We start from the raw sequence: 25,916 nt of genomic DNA, 5'->3' as shown, positions 1-25,916 counted from the left end.
GTGTATGTGTGTGTGTGTGTGTCTGTCTGTCTGTCTGTCTGTCTGCGTGTGTGTGTGTAGAGCGATTCAGACTAAACTACTGGACCGATCTTTATGAAATTTTACATGAGAGTTCCTGGGAATGATATCCCCGAACGTTTTTTTCTTTTTTTCGATAAATGTCTTTGATGACGTCATATCCGGCTTTTTGTAAAAGTTGAGGCGGCACTGTCACACCCTCATTTTTCAATCAAATTGATTGAAATTTTGGCCAAGCAATCTTTGACGCAGGCCGGACTTCGGTATTGCATTTCAGCTTGGTGGCTTAAAAATTAATTAATGACTTTGGTCATTAAAAATCTGAAAATTGTAAAAAAAATATAAAAATTATAAAACGATCCAAATTTACGTTCATCTTATTCTTCATCATTTCCTGATTCCAAAAACATACAAATATGTTATATTTGGATTAAAAACAAGCTCTGAAAATTAAAAATATAAAAATTATGATCAAAATTAAATTTTTGAAATGAATTTAAAAACACTTTCATCTTATTCCTTGTCGGTTCCTGATTCCAAAAACATATAGATATGATATGTTTGGATTAAAAACACGCTCAGAAAGTTAAAACGAAGAGAGGTACAATAAAGCGTGCTATGAAGCACAGCGCAACCGCTACCGCGCCAAACAGGCTCGTCACTTTCACTGCCTTTTGCACTAGCAGCGGACTACGTTCAGTTTCATTCTGTGAGTTCCACAGCTTGACTAAATGTATTAATTTTGCCTTACGCGACTTGTTTTTGTCTCTGCCTGTGCACTTCAGTGCATAATGGTTCAATCTGTAGTCTAGAATTCTTTTTGTCTGTCCAAGTTCCTTTTGAAATTTCACAAGAGTGGATGCTAGCCTTGTTTGTAATTGTGGTGATAGCAATTCTTCTAAAAGACTGGGCAAGAGAGAATGTTCACAAATAGGAAATATGAATTGACGCACAGGTTGGACAACCATAGATTGAAATGATTTGAGTTGTCGGTGTCTCTCAGTCTCATCATGTGTTTTTACAAGGTGTCACCTTGTGTTTCAGACCCATCATTCCATTCCTACAGCAGGTACCTCCTGAAGTCTTGCTGGCCACAGCAAGGTGAGTGCTTGTTACGGTGCAGTCTTCATGGTGATAATGATAAGGATATTTCTATGGTGCAAATCCTACAGTAGTTTCAAGCAATTACAATACTATGAAAGACAAAATTTTATTCAGAAATAATTTTTTTTGTAGACAATGCCAATTTAAGTTTAATATAGTAGACTATCATCTTACAAATTACAACTTTACAAAATAACAATTTTACAAATTAACAACTTCACAAATCACAAATCACACACACACGCGCATGCACGCACGCACGCACGCACTCACTCACTCACACACTCACTCACACACACACACACACACGCACACACACACACACACACTCTCCGTCTTTCTCTATCTCACTCACAAGCATACACACAAGCACACAGATATGCACAAGTATGTTTTCCACTATGAAAAACAGAATTTTTACCAAGGCTGTTTCACCAAAGTCATATTTTCCTAATTCATTTGCCTTTTGACGTTACAGACAGGACCCAATGGCTGGTCCAGAGCATATGGCCGTGGAGCGCCCTCCAATCCCGCCCTTCAAAACCATCATGACACAGACGGATTACAGAGACTCCGAGACTCAAACAGACCCCTATACGCCAGAATATGTCATTCGTCCTGGATCTGCCCCAGAGTTGCTGACCCTTGCTACGCTGTCTTACGGTCAGTGGACTAGTTTGTCTTTGGCGGGTGACTTGTATGTGAAAAATTGCTGAGTGATTCATGAATGAATATTAATTCCTATAAGGAGTAAAAGAGAAACATCACCCTCTGATTGCGTCAGCTCCTCACCCTTACAATCTCATCAGGGCACGTTCTGAACATGAATTCTTCTTAGTGCACTTTGGTGAATTTTCGTTTTCTAAGTTAGTGCCAGCTGCGTGCGTTCATTGCTGGAACGTCCTTCATGGGTATGTCCGTTTCGGGTGGAAGTCCAGTTGAGTAAGACCCCAACAGTATGATGATAATAATAATAACTCTTTTTATATAACGCTCTTCAACACAGTCATCATGGCAGCTTTACAAATACTGTACCACAAAACATTTGACATTACAAATCAACTTCATTTGACATTAAAATTCAATATTACGCTCATACAGTTTGTTCAGGCAGAAATATAACACTGAGTCACAGACAACAAGCTAAATACAATTAACCCTTACACTGGTGCAATTCCGGAACACATGTTACATAGCCACTGGTGAATTAACAGAGAGAAAAATAAAGAAAATCGGTCATATTTTAAAGAATGTGTTATCTTTTTGTGTGTGCATATTTGAAAAATACATGTTGAATAAAAATTGTACAGAAATGAACAAGCAACAACACAAACACAATTTTGGAGGGTCAGTAGCAAACTGTAATTGACGCACCTGGAGAAAATGAAGGATGACAGGTATTTTTTTCAGAATGAAGCTGCAGTTGATCATAAATTACTCCACAGTCACCAACAAAAGGATATTCAGTCATCACACACTAGTACAGTATCTCAGACTAGGAGTCACAAGTATCAGTATCTTCATTGGTAACTGTAGGTATGAGTTATCCAGGTAAGAATCCAGGTGAAAATCGCCTTCACATCAGAAACGTTTCAATTGGTTGTCCATGTAACTGCAGGTACACGTACAACAAAAAAACAAATAGAAACAACTAAATCTTTGCAATGTCCCAAGAAAGACTGCATAGCACGACAGAATGGCAGAGTACAGGTGATGTCATTATAGCAGTTCAGTTGTCACCAGCACCATCACGCGGACCACCTTCTGCTGCTCCCATCTGCTGCCCGAGGACTCTTTGGTAGTCACTTCTGGTGTGATACACCTCAAAACAGTGGGGAATACACAGAGTGACTTGGCATTGTTCACACTGATAGGCAGACTGCTTTCTCTTGAAGCCAGCTCTGTTCTGCCTTACTGGGTTGCAAGCCACACAGTCACGTTGTGGACGCTGTCTCTTGGCACCGACTGTGGCGGTGTTGTAGGTTGGCCGGTGCGTACCAATCATGCGTCTGGGGGGGTTGACTGCTTTCCTTCCTCTTGGTACTGGCTTCGGAGCTTCTGGAGAAGATGAGATCAGCTGTTGGACTAGCAGCTTCCGGAACTCATGATGCGACAGGGACACACCAGCAAACTTGCGGTGGAGAAAGTAGGCATTGCACATGGCAACTGTGAATAAATAGAAGAAGAGCTTTCTCCACCACTTGACGGTCTTCCTTAACACAGAATAGTTCTTGATGACCTGATCAGATGTGTCCACCCCGCCCATGTTCTTGATGTAGTCAACAATGCAGAGTGGTTTCCAGATGGGGTCACCATTGTCATTTACTTTGTCGAGCTTGGAATGTTGAGGCAGGTGCACTGTAGACAGCATGTGCACATCACGCTTGTCGTGGTGTTTCACAGCAAGAAGGTGCTCAGCTTGCCGGAAGATGGTCTGTCCTTGCGTCAGCTTGATGGTGTCAGCTCCTCGTTTCTGCTTCTTGAAAGCCTCAGGCATGCCGCGTCTGGATGTTCGAACTGTACCACAGGCGTAAGTGTTGAGCAGGTACAGTTCGTTGAATAATTCAGGACTGATGTAGTAGTTGTCCATGAAAATTCTGTGACCTTTGTCCAAAAGACCGCCAAAGGCAAGAAGACCCAGCACGACTTGAGTGGTAGTGCCCAAGTCTTCATCAAGTTGAAGAGCCTCACACAAGTTTGTGCGAGGCGTGGAACCCTGATAGACGTCCATGGAAATGACATAACCCGACTTCGCCTCACAGGCTTCAAAAGCTTGATGCCAAATTTATCTGGCTTTGCTGGGTTGTAGACACGGAATCGCAGTCTACCCTTCCATGGACATGTCGCCTCGTCAAAGCTGATGTCTTGCTCTGGGGTGTACACCTCGACGAATTGCGTGCGAAGATGTGTGAAGAATGGCCGTAGCTTGTACAGGGGGTCTGCGCGGTTGGCCCGTGTGTTGTCCACAAGGTGGAAGTGGCTGAGAATAGCCTGGAACCTCACAAGGGACATGTTCTTTGTGAAAAAGGGAGTGGAGGTGATCTCATCCTGGCTCCAGTACTCTTCAATAGTAGGCTTGATGACAAGGCCTGTTGCAATAACCAGCGACAGGAAAACCTTCATCTCGTCGAGAGTGACAGGTAACCAGCGGTGCAGCCTGAAAAATGGAGATGAAAAAATAAATGTTCTATTTCATATTGTTTTTTAAAAACACACACAAACACACTCACTCTCTCTCTCTCTCATACATGGGCATCATACATACAGTGCACACATTCACCCACATACATATAAACACCAACAACCCCCCAACCCCCCCCCCCCCCCCCATACACACTCGTACACAACTATCCCACATACAGTGCACACAGGCATCCACATGCATGTGCAAAGACACATACAACCCCCTTACCCCTCACAAACACACACACATACACACACATATACACACACACACACACATACCAACAAACAAACATAACACACTTATAAACACTTCATCCAGTCATAGATCTAACTATAGATCCCTGACCCAGTTGACGACTGCATTCTGCTTGTCAATCTTCTTCTTCTAATAGTAACCAGTCATAGTTCATTCTTCTTCTTCTTCCAATAATAACCACAGTCACAGTCTATTATTCTGTTGCCCCACACAAACAACTCGTGGCCGGGCCCGACCCGAACACAGATCTACACACACACTGACACGCCAACCCAGACACACACACACTGACACGCCAACCCAGACACACACTTCTGCTTGAGCACTCACACATGAACAGAAACTACTTTCATATCAATAGTCTAATATCGTTTTTCAGTAAAAACAAACTTTTCACCTGGACAAAAAGGAAGAAGAAAGAAACGGAAGAAAACATGTTTGCAAGAGACACAGAGAGAGAGCAAAAATCGATGACGAAAGGCTTACCGTGAGTGTGGCTTTAGATTTCCAGCGTCAATTTTTCGTTGAGCGTAGTCATTCGTTTGTTCGACTAACAGATCGATCATTTCATCGCCAACAAACAGTCGGAAAAAATCCAAGGGCTGTGGGTTTTCTGGAAAATCTTCGCCGACATTCAAAACAGTTTCACGATCAAACGGCATGTTGACAGTAGCCCCTTCCCCCCACTCACTACTCCAACCTTCTTGAACGTCTGCTTCGAAGTCTCTGTTGTTTGGGGCCTGATCTAGGTCCATAATGTCCCCAACGAGCATTACATCTTGTAAATCAATGTAAAAGGCTTCTTCCCCTACTTCGTCAAGATCGGGATCGGCGAAGAAATCATCAAAAAAGTCTTGAAAAACATTGCGATCACGCCGTGGATCTATGGGAGCAGCCATTTTGGAGCATGTGCTACAGCTCAGCTGGGTGCCCTGTATTTTTGACACTCGCCTACTCAAATGTGCTTCAGAACTTGGATCTACAGGTTCAGGGCCCAACTGAACTTATTTCTAGTGAATACAGATCTAAGGATAGGTTTTCGCATCCATGGGAGGTAATCGGAACCGACCAAACAGACTGACACAGCCCCACGACATATGTCGCGACAACCAGGTGACGGTATACGTAAAGTAGCGCGACATATGTCGCGACAACCAGCGTAAGGGTTAACACACATAAGATAACATAACAATACACTGGAATCCCCCCCCCCCCCCCTAATTTAAAACCTCCTCTCTTTTAAGACTTTGCTTTTTCAGATTTTCGGTTTATAACCACTGTAAATTTACCCCCAATTTAAGACCCCCTCCTTGTTAAGACCTGATTTTCTCAGATGTGTGGAGGTCTTAAAAGGGGGGTTCCACTGTACTACTTTATGAGTAACATTGCATTTTGTGTATGCAGGACGAGGCTTGCCGGCTGGTCTGGCAGAAGTGGAGATGATCGAACGCGCCCGTGCCAAGCGAGCATGGGAGGCCACTCTGCCGCCTCTCAGCGACACGTCCCAGCTGGAGAAACGCAAACGTATGATGGACGAGATGGAGCGTAAAGAGTGGTCCCTCAGAGAATCCGAGATTGAAAAGTAAGCTTCTTTTGTATCACTTTCCCTTGATGTAAGTTTGATTGACCCTCATCAAGTTTTGGGGTCATTAAGGGGGTCATGTGCGATTCATAATAACTTAACATTGACGTTATCTCGAGCGTTTTTGAAGCTAGAGGTTTGAAACTGTGAACACTTCAAGGGTTTGATAATCTACCGATGTGGTCCCAGATTGGTTGACCCCCGTCTCATTTTGGGGTCACAGCGGGGTCAAAATGGGGGTACATTTACAGAGGTCATGAACAGAAAGTCCTAGAACATATTAGGGTCCCAAAAGGGAGGCAGTCTTAAATTGGGGGATCTTAAAGGGGGGGTTCTACTGTAATGGGAAATGTTTCCCGAGTACCTTCAATCCTCCCTGGACCTGTACACCCAGCCCTCCGACCGTCCCCTTCGTTCTGCTGCTGACCCACTCCGCCTTCACATCCCTTGCTCGAAACTCGCATCTGCTGGTCAGCGTGCATTCCCCTCCGCGGGCCCCTCCGTCTGGAACTCCCTGCCGCTTGAGCTTTGCCAGAGCCCCTCTCTTGACGCGTTCAAGAGTAGGTTGAAGACTCAGTTCTTCCCGTAGCTGGCTGCGACTTTCATGTTCGACGTGATGTGTTGTGCCCCAAAAGACATTCTTGTGCTGTGCTCTGTGAGAGGTGTTTTCTTTGTGTTTAATATTATTTTGTTTGGACCTAGCTATTGATGTGTACATTGTTGTTAAACAGTTGTTTGTTGTATGTTTATCAGGGTTTGCTAGTGTGTGATCGGGTTCGTGTCCGTCTGTAGATGTTAGTTTCTTTGTTAGTCCTGTGTTGACAACTCTTCGACAAGCGCTTAGAACTGTACCCACGGAATACGTGCTATATAAGCTTCATATTTATTGATTGATTGAAGTTGCTAGCTTTCTGCAAGTTGCTGACAATTGTGAAATGTGTCGACAGAAAGATAGTAAAGTTGGTTGTACAGTACAACTCCCCTCTTAAGACCCCGGTATTTAAGACTTCCTTCCTCCCTTTTAAGACCTGTTTTTTTCACATTTTCTGTTCATAACCTCTGTAAATTTACCCCCATTTTAAGACTCATAGTTTTAGTTGATGTTTGTTGGTTTGTTAGTTTGTTAGTTTGTTCATTTTCGTGTGTGTGGTTGTTGTTGTTGTTTTTTGTGTGGTTTTTTTTTGGGGGGGGGTACGTTTCATATTAGATGATGTGCATAATAACTTAACATTGACGTTATCTCGAGCGTTTGCCTGAACAGACTGTATATGAGCGTAACAGACCTGTTTACACTACACATTGAGCGTAGTAAACTACGATTTTGGTCCCCAAACTACGCAACTACGCATGCTTGTCTTATACTACGCAAACGTTTCGTTTCGACTACACATTTTGACATTTTGAATACGCAAAAACGCGAGCGAGTTCCGATCCATAATTTGTACTAACCGGTTGTGTACTGCGTGCAAAACATGCCCGGCGCCCGCGAGAGTAGCGTAGTCAGTTGGTCTTGCTGCTGTTATTACAACTATCGCGGGCGTTTCAGCACATACTTTTCTGAACGCGGTCACTTCGTAGCTCATTCTTTCTGGAGGGAAAAAAATGGCTACAGCGACGAACACGGATTCAGAAGACTTTGGCGATCAACCGCCACGGAGCAAAAAAAAAGAAGCTTGGTCAAACTCCCAGCAAGGCTTTTCTGCCAAAGTACTATGAGGAGCATCCATGCCTAGTTTCGTGGAGAAAAGGGAAGCACTGATTTTGCCCACTGCACTGTGTGCAACACGGCTTTTTCAGAGAAGCACAGTTGTCTTTACGACCGTGTAGACTAACCGCCACAAGAAAAGCACTTCTCATGAGGAATTCGAGAAATCCCGACCAAAGCAGAGGAAAAATTGGACTGTTTTGTGAAGAAACCCGTGCCAGGGAAAGAAGACCAAGACAAGCTCACTTTTGAGAGATCGGTAACCAGAGCAGAGGCAATGACCTGCCATATTATTATTATTGCCGACGCAAACCTGTTCTGTTTATATGCAAATTTGCCTTCATGTTGATACACATACTCCCAGTCCCTACTTTTTGTGACTTGATGTTCTCAGATTGTCACAGGTCTTGAATAGGGGGTCCCACTGTATATGAACTGCATACCCCCAAAGAAACTACAATTTTTTTAACAAATGCATGGGTGAAACTTTTCCGCCTTAGGGCGGAAATCCGCCAAATGAAATTGGTCAAATAAAGAATTCCTTATTTTGAAAATCTGTAAAAAAAAAATAAAAAAAATATTTTTTTTTTTTTTCGCCGGCGATCCGATCTGTATTTTCTCTAACACAGTGACCGGACATCGCTGAATCTTTGTTTCCCTGAGCGCGCGAATTATCGGACTACAGCTTGGCATTTGTTATCATTGTTTACTGTGCAAATTTGTGTGTTTGAGATACCAGGAAAGGCCTACTTTTACCCTTAAAAAGCCTGATTTTTCGTTTTCTTCCGGGCCCCCTAAGAGGGCGTTGCCCCTGCACCCCACCAGGGCGTGGGCGGCCCCTGGACCCCGGCCTCATTTTCCTTATTTTTAATTCTGATCAGTTTCACCCATGGATGCAAATGTTCCAAACTAGTTAATAATTTTTTTCTTAACAAATAAACTTAATGCTTGGCTTGTATTTTTGTGGGGGCTTTGTTTGTATTTGTATGAGGAGTATTGTTCACATTGTAATAGTTTTGTTTGGAGTGTTGAGTGTTTGTTTTAGTACGGTATAAATAACTGTTCTGTTTTGCGGTTTGGGTTGATCAAATTGAAATACTACACATTCACCTGCCAAACTACACATTTGCCTTATTTTCACACCCAAAACTACACATGGTACATTTCAGGGGTAGGCAGGTCTGGCGTAATATTGAAAGAAAAAAAAATTAAATAAATAAATAAATCCCTGCGCTTAGAACTGTACCCACGGATTACGCGCGATATAAGCCTCATATTGATTGATTGATTGATTGATTGATTGACTCCTTTCTTTTATAGACCTGATCATTTTCTTAGATTTTTGAAGGTTGTAAAAGGGGGATTCCCCTGTACTAAAGCCATCAGGGACTGATTGCAGACTGCAGGAGGCACGGTTGGAGGTGCTGAAGAAACTGCTGATCAAGCGAGAGGAGAACCATCAGGAGCTCAACGTCAAGCGACTCGACAAACTATGGTAATAATGATATTCATCATAATAATAATGATATTCATCATAATAATAATGATATTCATCATAATAATAATGATATTCATCATAATAATAATGACAGCTTATATAGCGCAAACCACATTAATCTATGCTCTCCGCACTTTACATACTATATATGAATAAAAACAATTACTATTTACACATCAAATACATTTACATTCTAGCAAACAAACATAGCAATAAACTTACAACAACACATTAGCCACTTATGGACAATACCGTCACACAACCGTCGAACGCTGAAGACGATCCAGAAGGGCAATACCATGCAGGTAGATGTATGCACAATAAGTCATGTACAATCAACATTGTTTAATCTCAATTTAGACTCACACATGCACGTATGCACACACACACATAGTGTACTGTGTCGCCCCCTTCAGATATTATGAGCAGAACATTGGAAAAAGCAAAAAAGCAAGGTCTTAACTTGGAGAGGGGGGGGGGGGGAGGAGGAAGAGAGAGCGGGTACGTGTTCTTAACAAAAAAAAGGTGTTCGGGGATAGTTCATAATAATTAATGTTAAGATTATCAGCAACAGATTTTATTGTTAAAGAAATAACTGTGGCATAATGTAGTTTTCCTTCAGCATCATTGTCATCGTTTTTTTCATTATCATAAACATCAAAACATTGTGTTTGTTGTGCTAAGCTTGTACTCATCAAGTGACGGACCATCAATATCATCTGTTCAGGTCCAAAAAGCAGCAGGACAAGGAATCTCGCATCAAGAAAATCAGGAATGAGCACATCAAATGTGAGTCATTGTTTTAGTTGATGTTTGTTGGTTTGTTAGTTTGTTCATTTTTGTGTGTTTTTTTTTTTTTTTTTTTTTTTTTTTTTTTGGGGGGGGGGGGGGGGTACGTTTCATATTAGATGATGTGCATAAATGTCATTAAGATAGCCCGAACTGTTGGCTAACATTTTTATTGATGAAGAAAACATCTATTTCTTCATTCCCAAAACAGTTTCATATTATTAAATCTCCGCAAGTTCCAGTCTCCTCGCTACATTCTTGAATGATCAGACTATGATGTGTGAATTTATTTTTGGAGTTGACCTTGTGATCAAAACAACAAGAAAACACAACAGCAAGGATGGTAAATTCTTCATCAGACAGTCGCTGACTTTATCAGGATGGTAAATTCTTCATCAGACAGTCGCTGACTTTATCAGGATGGTAAATTCTTCATCAGACAGTCGCTGACTTTATCAGGATGGTAAATTCTTCATCAGACAGTCGCTGACTTTATCAGGATGGTAAATTCTTCATCAGACAGTCGCTGACTTTATCAGGATGGTAAATTCTTCATCAGACAGTCGCTGACTTTATCAGGATGGTAAATTCTTCATCAGACAGTCGCTGACTTTATCAGGATGGTAAATTCTTCATAACATTTTCATCAGACAGTCGCTGACTTTATCAGGATGGTAAATTCTTCATAACATTTTCATCAGACAGTCGCTGACTTTATCAGGATGGTAAATTCTTCATAACATTTTCATCAGACAGTCGCTGACTTTATCAGGATGGTAAGGATAAGTTCTTCTTTCTTCTTGGCGTTCGCTGGCGCTACACATTCAGTCCGGCTCGGGAGATGGAGGTTGTAAGGATGAGTTAGGAATGATGGCACGTCTTGACCTTGGTGGCACGTCTTGACCTTGGTTGTCATTTCAGCGATTCGCAAGCTGACGGCTTCAAGGCGTAAAGTGGAGAACACGCTGGAGAGACGGCAGATCATCCATGATTACCACGACCCCAGCAGTCAGACCTACGCTCCTCTCACTAGACTCGGCATCTTCCTCGACAGGGGCTCTGAGCAGTGAGTGTGTGTGGTGGTCATCGTCATTTTCTCTCACTTCGGGGTGTGATACAGTGGAACCACTCTTTAAAGGCGATCCTTAACTTGAGCCCTAAGTTGACTTCGCGAAGACTATATGAAGTCTTTTTACCCAAAACTCAGTGCTAAAACTCGGTGCGGCCAGCTTCGCAAAGTATAACTTCACGTAGTCCACTTCGCCCAGTTAATTTGAGGCTTATGACCTAAAAAAAAAATCACAGAAAATCGGGTTTTTAAAAGGAGGGAGTCTTAGAATAGGGGTAAATGTACAGACGTTATGAACAGAAGTTTTTTGTATGTCAGTTGCCCGTTAGACATGTACCTGTCCATTGTAGATTTCTGTTTGTGATGGGGTCTGCTTGCTGCACTGCCTCTTTTAATGCTCTTGGGAACCTCAGCGTTCCCATGGCACTTTTTATTGGGCTAATAGCTCTAAAAATTCTCAATCCTGTTTGACTGGTCTTTGACTCCAAATGTGATTCTTGTGCTTTTGGCACTCAGTTACATGTACGATATCTGGCGATGAGGATCCGTACACAAAGTGTTGTGCGTTGATCGGGGATGACTGATGATGTGTGTTGCGTGACAGGTATGTGGTCAAGAGTCGCCACCTGTCCACCTACCAGGGGCTCCTGGAACTGGAGGCGTCGCTGCCAGACTTCGTCACTCAGCCTCGCATCAAGGCTCCCAAGCCCGCCAACCTCACCAGGGCCGGCTTCACCAAGCGACGCTACCGCCAGGAGAGAGAGCTCACCGAGATGCATGAGGTGAATTGATGTTAAAAAAAATGTTTAAGTTTTTCTTTTGGTTGATGAGACGTTATCAGCTTCTCAGTATTTTTGTGTTGTGCGTGTGTCTGTGTGTGTTTCTGTGTGTGTGTGTGTGTGTGTGTGTGTGTGTGTGTGTGTTTGTGTCTGTGTTGTTTGTGTGTTGTGTGTGTGTGTGTGTGTGTGTGTGTGTGTGTGTTGTTTGTGTGTGTGTGTGTGTGTTTGTGTCTGTGTTGTTTGTGTGTTGTGTGTGTGTGTGTGATGTGTGTGTGTGTGTGTTATGTGTGTGTGTGTGTGTGTGCGTGCCTGCGTTTGTGTGTGTGCGTACGTGTCTCTGGCTCCATGTCTATGCAAGTGCCCACAAATAACCCAATGAGAGCTCACTTGTTTTGTTCTTGTAAGTGGGAGGCTCAGTCAAGTTGTGCGAGCGAGTAGATACTTTATGAATCTGATAATAATATGTCTTTTACAGTCAGAGACTGAGAGAGTACGTGTTGCCTCTAAACATTTTCAACGATTTGACATACTGCATGCATTTGAGGACAGACATACAAATGGGCTTGGGTTGAGTCAAGCCAGACTTTCAATTTAAATTTATTTTATTTTTCCCCCTCTCTTTGTGTTAATTTTTGAGGAATGCGTGTTTCCAGCATATTTTGAGAGAGCGGGTAAGTTGCACGCAAGAGTTACAGCCCCAGGACTAACAGAGAATAATTCTTCTCAAATGTTTTTGTTTTGTTGGTTAATTGAAAGGTTCTGTTGTGTTGTTTATGTTGATGATTTGTTTTCAGGTTTTGTTAGTTTTGTATCGAAACTTTTGTGTGTGGGTTTGTTATGTTAATGGGGAGGTAATGTTTTAAAGGTGTTGTCTTGAAAACTTAGATATTGTTCAGATAACAAGTGTTCTGTTTCTTTTGATAGATGAACAACACTTCAAACAGAACCTTCTTTTCTTATTCTTCTTACATTTTAATTTTTTTGTTTACTCTTCTGTTGCTATTGATTTGTGTATGTTTTTCTTGGTTTATTTGTTTGTTTATATTCCAAATTGTATTATGTAAACCACAGGAACTTTTATCAAAGCGCCGTTCGATCATTATTTACTCCTTCATCCTTACTGTACCTTACTACTACTATTCACTACAAGGATTATAACGCCGGAAGCTCAGCAGTGTCGACTCGCTTCGTTTCAAGCTTCCTACATCACTCTCTGCACCCCCTTCCCGAACGCACGAGGCTCACACACACACAACAATGATTAAGCTTTCACTTTAAGCAGCAAACTCGAAATAACCGCTCACCATCTTGGAGAAGTTTGTCAAGAACCGGCGCGGTGTCCACACCACTCCAAGCGAGGAACCCGCGTAGTCGAAGAAGCGAAAGTGCAACTCACACCAATCAGACAAAAAGCTTACTTTTATTCATTTTAACCAATCGTAACGTCACTTGCTTTTTGACTGCAGATGCCGCGGGCGGAAATGGCGTTTTGGAAGGAAACGGCCGAGTCAAATTTTGAGCCCAACGTGTTGTTTTGTGTCACTATTTAACGTGTTCTGAGGCCCTTGTGTCCCTCGTCAGTTGTTGTGAACACATTGCTTGCCGCAAGAATGTGTTACACGCTTGAAAGTTGACGTATAGCTGAAAACATCGACGCGAGTTGCACTTTCGCTTCTTCGACTACGCGGGTTCCTCGCTTGGAGTGGTGTGGACACCGCACCGGTTCTTGACAAACTTCTCGAAGATGGTGAGCGGTTATTTCGAGTTTGTTGCTTAAAGTGAAAGCTTAATCATTGTTGTGTGTGTGTGAGCCTCGTGCGTTCGGGAAGGGGGTGCAGAAAGTGATGTAGGAAGCTTGAAACAGAGCGAGTCGACACTGCTGAGCTTCCAGCGTTATATTCCTTGTAGTGAATAGTAGTACAGGCAAATCCGGATAAGACGAAATTGAAGGGACCGAATTGTTATTGTGTCCTATCCGAAATTTCGACTTGGTCATAGTACTAAACTTACGTCACATTACTGACGCATGGGTGACGACATGAACAAAAAAGAACAAAACAAAAGAACAAACGAACAAGAAGCAAGCTGACTGAAACGTCACTCGTCACGCATTCGTTTTCTCTGCAGTTGAAACGAGGAAGATGCAGAAGCTGCTTCAATTTTTTGCCGATCGCGCAGAAACGTAAACAAAGTTGAATTGGGAATGTTAAATTCTTTGCAGATTTCCGATTTCGAACGGTCTTTCTTGTCAACTGCAGCGATCACTTTCAGTTTCAAATCAATCGTATGACTGGTTAATTTTCTTTTCCGTGACTCTGCCATGATTGTGGATGAACGCAAGACTGAACAAAGACTGAATGAGAGGCAACCCACAATTTGAATTCTTCTTCTTCCGTATAGTAACCACGTGGTTCACCCGTGAACACACACAAACACACACTGTGAGTACCACTCACCCCTCCTTACTCCTCGCCCCCTCCTAACTTCAGTTCATACTTTATTGCGTGCCGACTGACCAGTCGGTGTGGCGTCCGTGTAGAGAAGAAGGGATTAAGGTTACACAATGCGCTAGTGTGAGACGCCAAGTTTCGTGTTTCGAGTTGCTGTAGTAAATATAGAGTAAACTTTGTCTTTGGGACTGACTTTCTGTTGTGTGCTATCCGTCTTTCGACTTACGTAAGAGAAATCCCATTTCGAGCTCAGGGTACTTTGTACACATAGATAAAGAGGGATAATTCCGGACCAGAATTTCTTTGTGTGCTAAGCGAATTTTTGACTTAACCGTTTGTGAGTTAGCTGGATTTGCCTGTAGTAGTAAGGTACAGTAAGGATGAAGGAGTAAATAATGATCGAACGGCGCTTTGATAAAAGTTCTTGTGATGTAAACTTTTAAAAACATGACTGTTCCAGCACATGTCTCCTAAAATTCTATAGATAAGTCTGTGTCAAGTTGATTATAAGTGACAGATACATGTTATAGGTCAGCTTCTCAAATGTTCTTAGGTGGGGATTTGCCCGATTCTTTTGAAGCTGGTGATAAAGAAAATGTTTCAGAGGGCAATTCATTATTGTGGTGCGCCTTTTAAGCAGAGGTAGACATTCACAAGCATGCACGCACACACACACACACACACACACGCACACACACACATGCACGCATGCACACACACACACACACACACACACACACACACACACACATACATGTGCACACACACACGCAGGCACGCACGCACGTACACACGCATGCACGCACGCATGCACACACACACACACCTCATACACACATGCACGCACGCACGCACACACACACACACACCTCACACACACACAGACACACATACACACACACACACACACGCACACACACACGCACACACACACACACCTCACACACACACACACACACACATACACACACGCACACACACACATATGCAACCAAAGAAAATGAAAACTGCTTTTAAGCAACAGACAAGTAGCTTTAATGAGATAGATGCATGCCAAACTAACTTTGATTTACCTGTGTTAAAAAAGGGGTGAAAATTTGACATTTTAGTCAAGTTTAATTATTGTACAGTTTGCAATATTGGCATCAAACAAATTGTCCACAGTAAATCTTACTCATTTGTGTCACCTAGGTGGTGGGTTCAAGTGCTAGTCTTTCGGATGAGACGAAAAACCGAGGTCCCTTCGTGTACACTATATTGGGTGTGCACGTTAAAGATCCCACGATTGACAAAAGGGTCTTTCCTGGCAAAATTGTATAGGCATAGATAAAAATGTCCATCAAAATACCCGTGTGACTTGGAATAAAGGCCGTGAAAGGTAAAGTTTCGCCTAACAGGCTTGAGGTTTGCTGGTTGATGTGAATGCGTTATATATTGTGTGTAAAAAATGTTTGTTTGTCTGTCTGTCTGTAAAAAAAATTCCATTTCACACGGCAGAAATTAGTATATAAAGCGCGGAGAGCACAGTTAATTGTGGTTCACGCTATATAAGCTCACCATAATAATAATAATAATAATAATAATAACAATGTGATGATTCAGGCTATCAAGGCAGAACAGCTGCGTGGACAAGAGCCCCCCAAACCGCTGCGATTCCTGCAGAGGATCCCGAAACCTGTGCCGCGACCTCCCACCCCTGCCATTCAAGTGCCTGATGAGGTATGTGTGTGTGTGTGTGTGTGTGTTTGCATGTTTCAAGATATTCTCAGAATTAAGCAGCTTCGGGCGGGGATGTAGCTCAGTCGGTAGCGCACTGGATTTGTATCCAGTCGGCCGCTGTCAGCGTGAGTTCGTCCCCACATTCGGCGAGAGATTTATTTCTCAGAGTCAACTTTGTGTGCAGACTCTCCTCGGTGTCCGAACACCCCCGTGTGTAGACACAAGCACAAGACCAAGTGCGCACAAAAAAGATCCTGTAATCCATGTCAGAGTTCGGTGGATTATAGAAACACGAAAATACCCAGCATGCTTCCTCCGAAAACGGCGTATGGCTGCCTAAATGGCGGGGTAAAAAACCGTCATACACGTAAAATTCCACGAGTGTACGTGGGAGTTTCAGCCCACGAACGCAGAAGAAGAAGAAGAAGAAGCAGCTTCACATCGGAGGGTATAAACATGGATGGATGTGGCTCGACTTCCAGAAGCCAGAATTTCAGGAATTTAATCAGTGTTCTGGTAAACAAATAAAAGAGAACAGAAAAGAACAGGTGTTCCGACGGGCACTGTTTCAGCAAAATATAAATCCTTGATATGAGGAAGAGTGAAGTTGATCCCATTGTTTTGGAGGTCCACAAAAACTGTCCTTGCACAGTTTTGATGTTCCACATTCACCCAGGTTTAAAATAATCCCTTTAGATTTTTCCGTTCTTCTGGTTTCCCCTTTTTTCTTTATAGAAGAACTCCTTTTTCATAAGGTGGTTTTCCTCAAAGCGACGTATGGTATGGCTGCCTAAATGGCAGGGTAAGAACAGTCATACATGTAAAAACCCACTCGTAAAAAAACACGATCGAGTATCCGTGGGAGTTTTAGCCCATGAATGCAGAATAAGAATAAGATGGTTGTTTTGGAGGTGTTTCTGGATGTTTTTTGCACTAAGTTTATAGAGCTACATGTACATCCTGTACGCTGAAGAAATATTTCAATGAAAACAATTCTGATTTAGTCCACACCTACGCCAGGACCTTATGACTCCGAGGTAAGTGGTGCGGCGGAGGGGGTGTGGACAGTTTGGTGGCATTGTCTGGTACATGGCTGCACCTTGTTATAGCGTTTCACACCATCGCTAGCACTTGTCTCTTCAATGTCATTAGTGTCTCACTTGCAGCATCTCTTTGGATTTGTTACAGTCGCCAAAGACTAGGCTGATATCACTTGGGCATTTTTGACTCACATGCGAAGCAAAAGTGAGTCTATGTACTCACCCGAGTCGTCCGTCCGTCCGTCCGTCCGGCCGTCCGGAAAACTTTAACGTTGAATATTTCTTGGACACTATTCAGTCTATCAGTACCAAATTTGGCAAGATGGTGTATGATGACAAGGCCCCAAAAAACATACATAGCATCTTCACCTTGCTTCAAGGTCAAGGTCGCAGGGGCCATAAATGTTGTCTAAAAAACAGCTATTTTTCACATTTTTCCCATTTTCTCTGAAGTTTTTGAGATTGAATACCTCACCTATATATGATATATAGGGCAAAGTAAGCCCCATCTTTTGATACCAGTTTGGTTTACCTTGCTTCAAGGTCAAGGTCACAGGAGCTCTTCAAAGTTGGATTGTATACATATTTTGAAGTGACCTTGACCCTGAACTATGGAAGATAACTGTTTCAAACTTACAAAATTATGTGGGGCACATGTTATGCTTTCATCATGAGACACATTTGGTCACATATGATCAAGGTCAAGGTCACTTTGACCCTTATGAAATGTGACCAAAATAAGGTAGTGAACCACTAAAAGTGACCATATCTCATGGTAGAAAGAGCCAATAAGCACCATTGTACTTCCTATGTCTTGAATTAACAGCTTTGTGTTGCATGACCTTGGGTGACCTTGACCTTGGGTCAAGGTCACATGTATTTTGGTAGGAAAAATGTGTAAAGCAGAAGGCCAAGCATGTGAGTCGTATGGGCTTTGCCCTTCTTGTTTTAATTTACATTTACATTTTGTCAGCAGAAGTAGGTGACACTTTCGTGCAGATGTTCGAGGGTTTCATGTATGTGTGTGGTTGTGTGTGCAAGTGTGTATATAGACATGAGATTTGTACTTAAATTGACCATTTTCAGTTCAGTTTAGAAGCCTGGCCTGCAGGGTTGTTTATTTGTTCTGGCTCACAAGTTACAGTACAATCAGTAAAAATGGATGTTTTGAAATCCCATGGCTGGTATGTTTAGGGGTGCCTGTGTGTGTGTGTTCTTGGGAGCATCAGTGTTTCTTGCATGTATGTGTGAGTGTGTTTCACACAAGAGTTAGACTCCCCACAAATTCGTTCAACAGATCCACTAATTCTGTGAACCGTGCATGACTCTCTTCCCAACATTTTCCTATTGGCAGAGCAGGCTATGCTGAGGTGCTCTGCAGACTGAATTAAAGATCTGCTGTTACTCGAAAGTGAATGCATGCACTGCGGTACTAACTCCAGACATAAGAATGAAATTTACATCCATATAAAAAACCTCATGGTACAAATAGTTTCATGTTTTTTCAAAATTGCAAGGTTTCTTAGTGATTATTCTTCCCAAGGAGAAGGCAGTATGTATCGATTGGACATTGGATTTCCCTTCTTTGAGTCATGTGACGTCAGAGGCCTACAAAACTTTATAATTGGGCGTTTCAGGTTGACCGAAACTTTAAAGGAACTACAAAACACACGTCATGTGTTTGATTACATCATAGATCTATACAGACAAGGGATATCTATGATTACATGTGTGTGTGCTGTTCAATGTCAAAACAACAACAAAGTCAGTACATGACGTGTGTTTTGTAGTTCCTTTGAAGTTTCGGTCAACCTGAAACGCCCAAATATGAAGCTTATGTGTTTGATTGCATGTGTGTGTGCCCGGGCTCGTTCAATCGTCAAAACAACAACAAAGTCATAGTACCTGAAAGGAATTCGATCGATACATAAATGTTATTTGCGTGTTTGACCAAAATATGACATTTTACACAGATCTCGACAGTCATTGTTCACCTCGACCGCTGTCGCGGTCTCGGAGCACAATGACTGTCTCGATCTGTGTAAAATGTCATATTTTGGTCAAACACGCAAATAACGTATAATATGTTAATTACAGATCACAGATCTTTGAACAGAAAACACATGTGAGTGACGTTTATTAAGCTTAAGTCACTTGTTCACCAGGTATGTTTGTTGTTGTAAGACACATTGCATGCATGCAAGGTGTTGTGTGATCATTGGCTAGAAGGAGACTGACTTTATTTAGAGGGTAGGGGCCCGTCACATTATGTGCATCTTGTTTTATTTCTCATTAGATGCTGAATGTATCGGTTAGGTGACTTTAGATTCATGATAAATGACATGCCTCATGTCTAAAACATGAAATCCACGAAATTGCATGCACAAATCAAAGCTGAAATTGGTGTGACAGCTTTTGTATTAGCCATGAGATCGAGAGAGAGATCGAGAGATCAAGAGAGAGAGAGAGAGAGAGAGAGAGAGAGAGAGAGAGAGAGAGAGAGAGAGAGAGGAGAGAGAGAGAGAGAGAGAGGAGAGAGAGAGAGAGAGAGAGAGAGAGAGAGGGGGGGGAGAGAGAGGAGAGAGAGAGAGAAGAGAGAGAGAGAGAGAGAGTTGCAGATGACATATTTGCAATGTGATATTTGCCGTCACACTGAAAGACATTGAAAATGTCCACTTTTCTTACACTGTTTGTAACGTCACTTCCACATGAAATTTTACAGTTTCAGCTGTGTTAAATGACCAAAAAAAGAGGAGCAAGGAGATAATTGGTGCTATTGCTGTCTGTGGTTGATGTCCATGATGATGATGTGGTTGTGGTTGCAGGAGGAGGAGGAGAAGGAGCTTGCCGTTATCTTCCTGCAGCAAGTCCTGCGAGGCCGCGCTGTGCAGAACATGGTGAGACACCAACAGGAGCATGCGCAAATACATACACACGCACAGACATGCAATCACAAGTTGAGAGACACCCAGCCCCACACACATAGCAATCACAAGTTGAGAGACACCCAGCCCCACACACATAGCAATCACAAGTTGAGAGACACCCAGCCCCACACACATAGCAATCACAAGTTGAGAGACACCCAGCCCCACAGACATGCAATCACAAGTTGAGAGACACCCAGCCCCACACACATAGCAATCCACACAGTCTGACTCTGAGGAAACACATTTAAATCCTCAGTGCAGTTGCAGCTTCTTTTTTCAAAGACAGCAACAAATCCGTAACCCTATTTGAACTACATTGCCTCACATCTAAAACAAAACAAAAAACGCTCGTATGTGGTCAACACACGTGCCAGACACTATGATACAGTGGCACCCCCCTTTTAAGACCTCCTAAAATCTGAGAAAATCAGGTCTTAAAAAGGAGGGAGTCTTAAAATGGGGGTAATGTACAGAGGTTATGAACAGAACATCTGAGAAAACCAGGTCTTAAAAGGGAGGGGGTCTTAAATTGGGGGTTCCACTGTATTGACACATCGCTGTGCTCTCTCTCCCCAGATGTTTGAGGGCAAGGAGAAGCGCATGGAGCTGATCGCAGAGCTGCGCAGCACGCACGCACTGCAGAACACGGAGCAGACGGAGAAGATGAAGGAGATGCAGGCCACGCTCGCCCTGCAGCGACAGCGACGTCTCCATGAACACAAGGTACATAATGATAATAGTAATGATAATACATGTACATGTATTATAATAATAAACACTTATTAATCGCCTCTTCTCATCTGAGCTCACAGTACAGCAGTCCCTCTCATGAACGGACACCCTTGGGCCATAGCAAAACTGTCCGTACATTGCAGGTGTCCGGTCACGGGAGGGGTGACCACACCACCCCCTCCCCCATACACTCACACAGAGACACACAAACAACAGGATTGAGTCTATGATAATCACTTCTTGTGGCTACTAAACAATAACAATAAACTTCTAATACTTCTTTAAACGTTCTGTAAAAAGGATTTGTATGAAAAGTGTTGAAAAGAAGAGATAAAATAAATCCTCAAGGCAGTGAACACACTCACCATGCACTGACATACGAAAGCAGCCACACAAACACAGCACAGAGGAGCGTGTGCAGATGCTTTGCAAGAATAAGCTTGAAAACCAGTTTGAATAAATAGCAGCAGATGGAGCTGCATGTCATAATCATGTAATTTATTTTTTTCTTGTCTGGCTTTATTGACTGCATGCCGATCATGTGGCATGGCAGTGACTTTTCACTCTTCAGTCGGAAATACACTGCCCTACATAACACAGCTCCCATTCTCCCTCACTAATGCCTACCCCAAGCCGTGACAACTGATGCTTGGAAATTGTTTGGAAGAGTACACCTCTCTATTTCTCTCCAATGCTCTTCCTGCTGACATGCAGTGACACCGGACACCCCACAGAGTTTAGCCAGCTAACCCTCCACCCCCCACCCCCTTCCTCTCTCTCTCCCTCCCTCCAGCCATGTACTGTTGGGGGCTGTGGCCAGAGAGGCCAGCTGCACTGATCACTCAGAGCAAAACCAGTTGACAGTGTCGTAACTTTTGACAAAGCAAGACAACTGAAGGGTTCATAGATTAGGCAACCGACTCACTGGTCAAGGCTGAGGGGAAACAAGAGTATCTTGTCAATGAAAGAGGTTAGGCCTACACACAGACACACGATGCTGAGAACTGTGGCCGGTTTTTCACTCACTTTCGCTCAGGACTTTCATCGACTGTGGTTTCTGTTGTTTATGTCCAACAGACAAGAATAAAGAGGTCAGTGCAGTTTCATGTTGGCATCTTCGCATGTACTCCACTCCTGACCAAAACTACCCCCCCTCCTCAGTGATGGGTACACGTGCACTCAAGTTATCAGTGACTGTCATCACGCCATTGCGGCTGTGATCTTTGTACCAAGAACCGGACTGCTCTGTTATCGATTTTGTTGTGGTGAAAATTTGACGATGGTCTGTCCGTACATTGGAGGTATGACCTGCTGTTGGGACCGAAAATGAGTGTCCGCGTCCACGTTTTGCAGGTGTCCGTTTAAGGGGGGGCAAATATAGAAGGAAAACACTCCGTGCCGAGCAAATGTGTCCGTACATGTCAGGTGTCCGCTCACGCCGGGGGCCGTACATTGCAGGGACTGCTGTAATGTACAATAGCAAACTGCACACACACAATAACACACGCAAAAGCGCACGCTTGAAATCTGTATACATGTAGTAGAAAGAAAATCATCGATTTGTCAAACTTGCTGGTCTGACACTTTCTTGTACATTTTGTCCTCACCGTTTGAACAGAATCTCTGCATGGTTTGAGGTGCAAATGTGTGTTGAATAGAACAGTTTAGAAAATGACTAACTTGACCACTGTTTTCAGGTGTTGCTAGTGGTTGAGGCCTTGAGCTAGGTGAAGGGCGGAAGCCTGTGCAACATGTATGACTTCCGCAGGATACCATGAACATGCTATTAACATATCATTAACATATCATTATGATTTCAGGAGTCGCTGGTGGACGAAGCCTTGAGCCAGGTGGAGAGCAGCAGCCTGGGCGACATGTTTGACTTCCTCAGCAAGGAGCTGATCCGTCTGCAGGAGGAGCGCCGGATCCACGCCTTCTCCATGCTGGCGGAGCGACAGCGCAGGATCCGTGAGGCGGAGGAGAGCGGCAGGAGACAGGTGGAGGAGAGGAGGAGACGCGAAGAGGACGAGGTCTTCAAGCAGGTGGGTTTTCCTTTGGCTTTGGTTCAAGGGTATGAGGGAATATGATGATGATGGGACCTTATTTGAAAAGGTTAGAGGTTTGAGGAACATTGCAGGAGACAAGTTGTGGAGAGGAGGCTCAGACATCAAGAAGGCAATTTTTTAGAACAGGTTGATCAGGCCTTGTTCCGATTTCACTGCTGTGAGAGTTGTAAGACTGCAGTGGCTGAAGCTGTGTAATGTTACAGGGAAATAGCTCAGTCGGTAGTGGCGCTGGCTTCAAAACTAGTCGTGCCTTGATGTGGGTTCGATCCCCACGTTCGAAAAGGGAATCGTTTCTCTTTGGGCAGACTCTTCTCGGTGTCAGAACAACCCTGTTTGCACACATGTGCACGATAAAGAACCCAAGTTCACTGCGAAAGTCTCAGGCCTTAGAAACATGAATACACACATGCACTTAAAATAAAGAAAAAATGGGAAGTGCCGTATACTGTATGGCAGCTCGCTTTCCCCAGTGAAAAAGCAGCCCGAATTTCCATGAGGGCAAACCTCACCAGACAATATGAAATTCCGTTCCTTTTCCTCATCATTACATACATGCCTGTATTTGCACGCTCTCATGTCATTCCTCAAAGTACAAAGTTTGGGCAACATATTAGAGTGATTGAAAATTAGAAGAGAAAAAATGATACCTGAAAAAGGTTGATTAACACCTGTGTGTGTGTGTGTGTGTGTGTGTGTGTGTGTGTGTGTGTGTGTGTGTGTGTGTGTGTGTGTGTGTGTGTCCAGGTGGTGAAGGTTCACCAGTGCACGGTGGACACGTACCTGGAGGACATCATCCTGGGCTCGGTGGACAAGACGGCCGACACTCAGGCTCGCCAGGAGATCCACCAACAGGCCGACCAGATCAACGACGTGGCCCACGAGATCGAAGACAAGTACGTTTTTCATGATCCTGATCATGTTTTGTACTGTATTTTGTGTGTGTCTGTCTGTGTGTAAGTTGATTGTGTCTATCTGTAAGTGTATATCAGTGGGTGTGTGTGTCTGTGTCTGTTTGTATGTATATATATGTGCAAGTGTGTGTGCAAGATTGCACGTTTAGATGAATTTTTGTGTCATGTAATGGCCTGTGTGTGTGTGTGTGTGTGTGTGTTATGTCTGTTTGTCTTTCCGTATGTCTGTTTTTCTTATTTTGGAGCTATCACCAAATGTCATTTTTTTCCTGATTCTCTGTCACTTTTCATCAAAATGCTCATATCAGGCCATAGCATGCAATGACCGATAAAATGAGCATGGATCCTTCATCACAAACTCAGATAATGCCATTGGCATTGATTGGAAAATGATAATCCTTGCTTGGTTCCTAGTCTGCCTGTGAGAGTTGTTATGAACTACATGTACTTAACTATTTTGTGTTTGTGATCAGACGCACCCAGCTGGACTCGGAGGAGATTGTGGCCGACCTTGTGCACTGCTTCCTGCTGCCCGAGGTGCAGAAACACACCGTCAGGGACAAAAGTATGTCGTCTTTCCTTTTTCTGCCTCTAGTTTCTCTGTGTGCAGAGCTGCTAATTGCTACGTGTTATATAAGAGCAATTGCGATGCCAAGCTAAAGATTGCTACAATTAAACAAATAATCACAAGCTTGCAACAGTTCCCTCTTTTTGTGTGATTCCTAGTACAGTGGAACCCCCTTTTGAGACCTTGTTTTCTCAGACTTTCTGTTCATTACCTCTGTAAGTTTACCCCCATTTTGATACTCCCTACATTTTTGGCTCACGTAAGTGTAGCCTATGCGATCGTAACTTTGTCTGTCTGTGCGTTTGTGCGTGTGTGTGTGTGTGTGTTTGTTTGTGCGTGTGTATGTCTGTGGTAGAAACTTTAACATTTCGTCATTTGAAGACGTCACATTATGGCGTAAGAGGGTTAGACGTCACGCGAAGGAATTACTGAAAGTCTCGGTCATTGTTATTTTTTATTTTGAGCGGGCCGAGACTAGTTGGCAGTCGTGTCCCTGTAAGTAGGCTACATGCAGACAGACAGATCTAGATCTAGTGTCTCGCTTTCTTGCACAGTTTCACCTATGCTTACTGTGTGTGTGTGTGTGTGTGTGTGTGTGTGTGTGTGTGTGTGTGTGTGTGTGTGTGTGTGTGTGTGTGACGGAGTGATTGAGTTTATGTTACTGTTTGTCGATTTCTTACGTGAGCCTTGAAGGCTTCGCCTCTTGTTAAGACCTTGTTTTCTCAGACTTTCTGTTCATTACCTCTGTAAGTTTACCCCCATTTTGATACTCCCCCGTTTTTAAGACCTGATTTTCTCAGATTGTTGGAGGTCTTAAAAGGGGGGTGCCACTGTATCATTTTTGCTTCCCACACAATGTTGTGTCCACAAAATGGGCCATAAAGCATTGGACATTTCTCTTTGCTTTTGCAGTCCGCCGCCAGCAGCGCAAGTACCTGGTTGCCGCGCACAACGAGATTCACAAGGACGGGGAGGAGATCATCAGCGTTCACTCCGCCCCCACCCCCACCTCCGCCACCGAGCCAGACACCAAGCCAGACACCAAGCCAGACACCGACCAGGCCGACAAACCCTCCACCTCCACTTCATAGACATTGGGTTCACCTTCACTGTTGTTTCATCACCTGCTTTCTGTGCCTTTTCTTTGGCTGTTTCCTTTTTTTTTTTTTTTGGGGGGGGGGGGGGGGATGGGGGGGGGATCAAAGAGTTAGTGGAGAAGGGGGAAGGGTGTGTGTGTGTCAGGAAGAGTAAATAAAGTGGCATTGAGGTATATTTTAAGTGTAGTTTTTCCTCCCCTTTTTCGGTTTGGCAGTCAACTTTTGTATTTGTTGATTTTTTGTGTTCTGTTGGGGTTGGTGTTGTTTATGTCTTTGGTATTTTACAAGTGTGTTTTTGTTTTATTGAGGGGAGGGGAGGGGGGGAGAGGAGGGAGTTGAGGTGTATGTGATAGTTGGGTGGATGGCAATAAATCTGTGGAAGGGAAAATAGAAATCATTAGGTTGTATTGTTAGTTG

The 25,916-nt window shown here is 43.3% G+C and overlaps 1 protein-coding gene across 2 annotated transcripts in view; it reads left to right on the top strand.

The window, feature by feature from the left end:
• The window catches only part of LOC138973903 (cilia- and flagella-associated protein 91-like), a 30,763-nt gene extending 5,196 nt beyond the window's left edge, over nucleotides 1-25,567 (top strand). Inside the window, exons 5-19 of one of the 2 annotated variants that reach the window (XM_070346607.1) lie at nucleotides 1,063-1,119; nucleotides 1,601-1,785; nucleotides 5,969-6,146; nucleotides 9,251-9,346; nucleotides 10,077-10,138; nucleotides 11,060-11,204; nucleotides 11,812-11,989; nucleotides 12,640-12,657; nucleotides 16,039-16,155; nucleotides 20,021-20,092; nucleotides 20,702-20,848; nucleotides 22,678-22,899; nucleotides 23,668-23,816; nucleotides 24,308-24,399; nucleotides 25,315-25,567. In XM_070346607.1, the coding sequence (XP_070202708.1) occupies nucleotides 1,063-1,119; nucleotides 1,601-1,785; nucleotides 5,969-6,146; nucleotides 9,251-9,346; nucleotides 10,077-10,138; nucleotides 11,060-11,204; nucleotides 11,812-11,989; nucleotides 12,640-12,657; nucleotides 16,039-16,155; nucleotides 20,021-20,092; nucleotides 20,702-20,848; nucleotides 22,678-22,899; nucleotides 23,668-23,816; nucleotides 24,308-24,399; nucleotides 25,315-25,493 (1,897 nt within the window). In that variant the 3' untranslated portion in view covers nucleotides 25,494-25,567. The remainder of the gene's footprint in view (nucleotides 1-1,062; nucleotides 1,120-1,600; nucleotides 1,786-5,968; nucleotides 6,147-9,250; nucleotides 9,347-10,076; nucleotides 10,139-11,059; nucleotides 11,205-11,811; nucleotides 11,990-12,639; nucleotides 12,658-16,038; nucleotides 16,156-20,020; nucleotides 20,093-20,701; nucleotides 20,849-22,677; nucleotides 22,900-23,667; nucleotides 23,817-24,307; nucleotides 24,400-25,314) is intronic. The other variant, XM_070346608.1, reaches the window with a different exon arrangement.
• Nucleotides 25,568-25,916: the final 349 nt, after the last annotated feature.

This window comes from Littorina saxatilis, linkage group LG8 (assembly GCF_037325665.1).
Source record: "Littorina saxatilis isolate snail1 linkage group LG8, US_GU_Lsax_2.0, whole genome shotgun sequence".
Taxonomy (NCBI): domain Eukaryota; kingdom Metazoa; phylum Mollusca; class Gastropoda; order Littorinimorpha; family Littorinidae; genus Littorina; species Littorina saxatilis.
The sequence above is the reverse complement of the archived record's forward strand: the minus strand, read 5'-3'. Positions and strand labels throughout refer to the sequence as shown.